The 5,029-nt window shown below is 42.4% G+C and overlaps 1 protein-coding gene across 1 annotated transcript in view; it reads right to left on the minus strand.

Moving 5' to 3' along the window:
• LOC137983519 (transmembrane protein 145-like) overlaps positions 1-1,348 on the minus strand; it is a 6,076-nt gene extending 4,728 nt beyond the window's left edge. Inside the window, exons 1-2 of the mRNA XM_068830701.1 lie at positions 1,138-1,348; positions 914-988 (exon numbers count right to left, since the gene is read on the minus strand). Coding sequence (XP_068686802.1) covers positions 914-988; positions 1,138-1,239 — 177 coding nt within the window. The 5' untranslated portion in view covers positions 1,240-1,348. The remainder of the gene's footprint in view (positions 1-913; positions 989-1,137) is intronic.
• Positions 1,349-5,029: the final 3,681 nt, after the last annotated feature.

Genomic DNA, 5,029 nt, shown 5'->3' on the forward strand with positions numbered 1-5,029 from the left:
TTATTGTTTGACGAGCCAAAAACAATAGAATAAAAACTAAGTAACCTTGATGTCATAAATGTATTTCGAACAAATAAATAAATAAATTACCAAACGAGTTGATCAAGAAGCATGATTTGTGAGCTGACACTTCAGGCAACGCTTGCCTACCGAAACGTCAATCTTTCTTACGCTTGTTAAAGGGACTATGTCACGTTATTTTAGCGTGTTTAGGGAATTCTTTAGTTTATCACGAGTTTAATTTAAAACTCGAAGATGGTAATGTGGAATTCTTTTACTGATGCAATTATCGTTACATCACAAACAATAAGATTCTGAGCAAAAACAACCTTTATATTCAGGCTATTTGCCATAAACTTGAAAAACGTCGGGCTGACATTTTTCAAAATTCCCCAAATGCAATCCCGTTTCAATCCTGTCCATTTGTGTCAAACGCCGGAAATACGTCTGCGTTCGCAGGCTATGCTTCTCTTTCCTTTTATTGTATTTCCTTTATGTTGTTCAACGGTTTTAAGTGGCTATTGCAATGTTTCATTCTAATTGTTGGGCATTCTGGATGTCATGAAATTACATTGACGTAGCCCCTTTGATGGGAACTGAACTTGTTGGATAAAACGACATTTCCGTTTTTTTAAATTTTCAGTACCTAGGAAATTCGTTAAATAAAAACGAAAAAACCAAAATTCGTCAAATCGAAATTTTGCTGTATTGACAGCATCAGCGCGGGTCTCGAATCATAAATGCATGAATTCTGAAGCGGGTACAGTTCACGTATATAAACATTGGTTTGCGTTTTTTAGTTTATCAATAAATAATTATGCAGTTACCCTTGTAAATTCATTTCTACGGTCTAGGAAAGTTTCACAGTCGTGTCTTCGGAAAAATTATACACAGTTTAATGTCTTTAATTTACCTGCAGATATGAGAAGCTGTATTCAACGATAGGGCCACTTGCATTTCCACAGAAGCTTGCAATGAATGCAAAATTCTTCGAACAAAAAAATGTTGTCGTTACTTCAGTTCTATTTGTACTTATTTCGGTTTTCGCGAAGGCACGAGCTTAAACAGAACTTGGAAACAGATAATAGAAAACAATCTTCTCAGTTCACTTTTTCAAATAAAAATGTAGGAACTTACATAACCATCAAGATTTAGATACCCATTGAGTGCAAAACCGCAAGTCGATGCCACAAGTGCATTCAAATACAAGAAACCACCAATTCTAGAAGAAAAAAACATTCTTCTTGAGGTCTTAATTCATCGCGATGAAAAACAGCTAAGTTCAGTGATGTTCATCGATGCATGCACCTGACAACTGAAGTATCAGTGCGTGATAAAGACCTAACTTATCTCCATTGGCTAATCAATTACCGTGCGGCAAAATGCATAATTCTAATGCTAAGCATTCTGGAATGAAATAATGCAAGAAAAGTGATGAACATTGGAGAAGAACACAATTTCATTCCTAAGATCGAATCGTTCATTCTCTAAACTAGCACCGTAGATTTCTTTCTGGGGTAGTCATGACAATTTGATGTTAGATCAAGATCACTTCTACTAAGCTGATAATTCTCAATACCTGTCTCACTAATATTTCAATGAAATTGTGAAGAGAATTTACATGCTGATCCCTCCTAGGAGTCAAAGGGTTAGTTGGTTTCAAATTTCTTTAAATCAGTGTTGTTTTTTTGTGTCTGTGTTCTTGAAGTCCTTGAAGATAAAATGCTACTTTAAACTATTCTACCTCTCTCTCATTGTATCTGAAGAAGGCTGGTTTGGCCAGCCGAAATATAGTACACCACGAAAATCAAATCTACGTTGTATCGGCTCTTTCTCAAAATATGTAGCTTCTCAACTTGTAATTTCGCCGATCAGATCAAGCCACTTAACCAATGTGCACCGACAGGAAGATTGTGCACGGTTGCTTTCTTCAAATAAGTAGACCTCAAAATGTCGCCCGAAATGCGCAAAAGTGCTCAAGTTTTCAAGTTACTGAAAAAGCGAAAAAGTCCTTAAGGCGCTTTAATTTCCAGAGTTTTGAAGCAAGCAACCGTGGACAATTTTCCTGTCGGTGTACGTTGGATCAGTGGCTTGAACTGATCGGCGTTATTTCAAGTATACCCTACCGGTGTTCAGGGGGACGTGGGTTCAAATCCCGCTCAGGGCAATTCTTCATGTTTTTCATTCGAAATAATTAATCAGTTGATTTACAGGATGGGTTTCATTTCTTCATTCTACAGTATATATATCTATATATATTTAGAATGAAGAACTGGAAATCCAACGATGTAGTCACGAGCCAGTACGAAATACTGACTGATCCATTTTGAATGAAAAAACACACATGCCGTGAGTGGGAATCGAACCCGCATTCCCTGGATTACATGTCAGGTGTGCTAACCACTGCACCACCACGACAACCCTGCTGCCGCAACACACCGAGGGAAGTTTTTGTTGCTGTTGTTTGTTCAAGATGACCGAAAAGGACAGCGCTAGCGTAGAGCATGTTTTGGGACACGAAGAAACCTAGAAAAGCCACGATGAACAGAAATTGGAAAAAGAAACGGCGCTTTTGAAGGTAAAACGAGAGAAGCGACTGCATCGCGCCGAAGGATGTTCAACTCATTGAAAAAGAAATTGATCAGCTCTGGTCGGTTCTTGAAGGCGTACTGGAAATTTTGGACGATTTATGTATAGCTTATTTGCAAAATGGGGATATAAAGAATCAACAGGCAGCGATGACGGAAGCACAATCCCTCGAATCGGAAATTCAAGCCGCCACCGAGAAAGCCCACGAGGCCGTAAAATTACATGTTCAAATTTCTGCCCCGACCGCGAGCCCTTCGCATGAAAATCAACTCACGTATTCAAGTGCCCCAAACGTTTCGGACGGACAGCTCAATTCAGGTTTACCTTCAACTTCCTTGCAAAGCGGTCAAAGTGTTCAAGGTGGACAAGCCGAAGAAGAAAATCCTGAAAATTCGCCAGGCGCTGTTGTCACCAATCATCGTCTAAAACCATTAAAGGTGCCGACCTTCGGTGGAGATAAGACCACATTCGAGGACTTTGGATGTTGTTTGAGAGTTTAGTGAACCAGTCCAAAGAACCAGTTAATCTCAAAATGGCAAGGTTGCGGCAATGTTTGTTGGGTAGTGCATTGGAGTCGATTAGGGGACTTGCGACTTCGGAACCAGAGTATGAGGAAACGAAGGAAATTCTGCAGTCGAAGTTCGGGGGTCAGCGCCGTCAACTGAGGGCATATATGGATCAGCTGGAAAAAATGCCGCAAATGCAGAGCAACGATGTTAAGGGCTTTGATAAATTTGTCGACTTAGTTAGGATCACCGTGGTGAAACTTCAAGCCGAGGGACGCAAGAGTGATCTAGGCGAAGGGACTTTGCACAGCCTGCTAGTCAAAAAACTTGCAAGGACCAGGTGGAAAAGCACAGTCGTTGGGTACAAGAGCAGACTCGTGAACGATCCTTTCAAAGTTTGAAAGAGTGGATTCGGGTAGAGGCAGTGGAGATGCTACATGGCCTGGTGGGAAACGAAAACCCAGGTGGTCGGCAAACAACCACCCAGACGCAACCGCGACGCAAGGGATCTCGAAATTTCTACATAGGTCCAGACTTGTCAGCCCAAGCCAAGGGACCAGCTGGGTGGCAAAACCAACCGAGTCGCAAACCACCCTGTGCTTGTTGCATCTCCCCGTACACTGGGGTGTGGTTCTGTAGAAGTTTTCAACAGAAGACCTGGGATGATCGGTGGCAGCTAGCGAAGGATAAACGTTTGTGTTTTCGGTGTTTGGCCTGTGATCACCATGGAAAAATGTGACACGGTCTCAACTATGCCAAATTGATGGATGCAGGGGGAACCATCAGTGTCTATTACACGACGTTTTGCCTGTAATAGAAAGTACCTCACTCGCTGCACGGGAGGGGGAGCAGCCCCACTCCTCGAACAATGACGACACACAAGCCCAGAGGCTCAGAGGCATAGTCATTGCGTACTATTCCTGTGTGGGTGAAGGCGAAAGGAACGAAAGCCAAGGTAAATGCAATCTTGAATGATGCCTCAAATGAGTCATTTTTGAATGAGGAAGTGGCTGGAGCTCTTGGATTAAAGCAGTCTTACCAAACAGTCATAGTCCATGTGTTAAACAACTCTGTGGAGACCTTTCAAACTATGCCATTGAGAGTCACGATTGAAACTGTTAATGGGCAGTTGACAAAGGAGATTGAAGTGAAGACGTGTCCCCGCAGTGTAACTGGAAGTTATCAAGCTGAAAATTGGAGGGCAAGTAAAGTTAAGTGGCCTCACCTTGTCAAGTGAGATTTCCCGTTGAATGGTGGACTTGTTGATTGGGGTCGATTATGGTGATTTGCATTACTCGTTTGTTGATATTCGTGGAAACGTGGGTGAACTGGTTGCTCGATTGGGACCACTGGGATGGACTTGCGTTGGACTCCCTGATGATAGAGCGCAGTCTGGAACAAGAACACACATCATCCGAACGTTGTTAACCAAGAATACAGGGCTGATGGGTGAAACTGGAGGTGTTGTGAGCTGGAACAAACATTCTAGCCTGTGAGCAGGCTCTCTCTCTTCGGTGGGAGAGAATGAGAGCCTGCACGCATCCCTCTGAATTTTGAATGCCGCCTCCTGATGTCACGCTGAGAGAGAGAGAAAGCTGTCAAAAATTAGCCAATCTGTGCGGACCCGAAGTAAACATTGAAAAAAAACACAGAAAACAGAAAGCCACGCGTTGTGTATTTCAATTTGCTCGAGGCAGAAACTAAAAAAAAAGCGTAAAGGAAGGAAGCCTTCGCCAGAAGAGCCTGACATCTATTGCTGATGCTGTAAAGGGTAGCTGAATATTCAGTACGGTAATTCGTCGAAGTCCCTTCCGCGGAAAATGTGTTTCGTTTGTCAGGGAAACATTTTGCGCACAAACATCAAACGACGGGAATCGTAATAGAGAAATTCGTTTTCCCTGGCCGCATCTCCACTGTGTGAGACTCGTCGACCA

Source organism: Montipora foliosa, chromosome 1, assembly GCF_036669935.1.
Source record: "Montipora foliosa isolate CH-2021 chromosome 1, ASM3666993v2, whole genome shotgun sequence".
In the NCBI taxonomy this organism is placed as follows: domain Eukaryota; kingdom Metazoa; phylum Cnidaria; class Anthozoa; order Scleractinia; family Acroporidae; genus Montipora; species Montipora foliosa.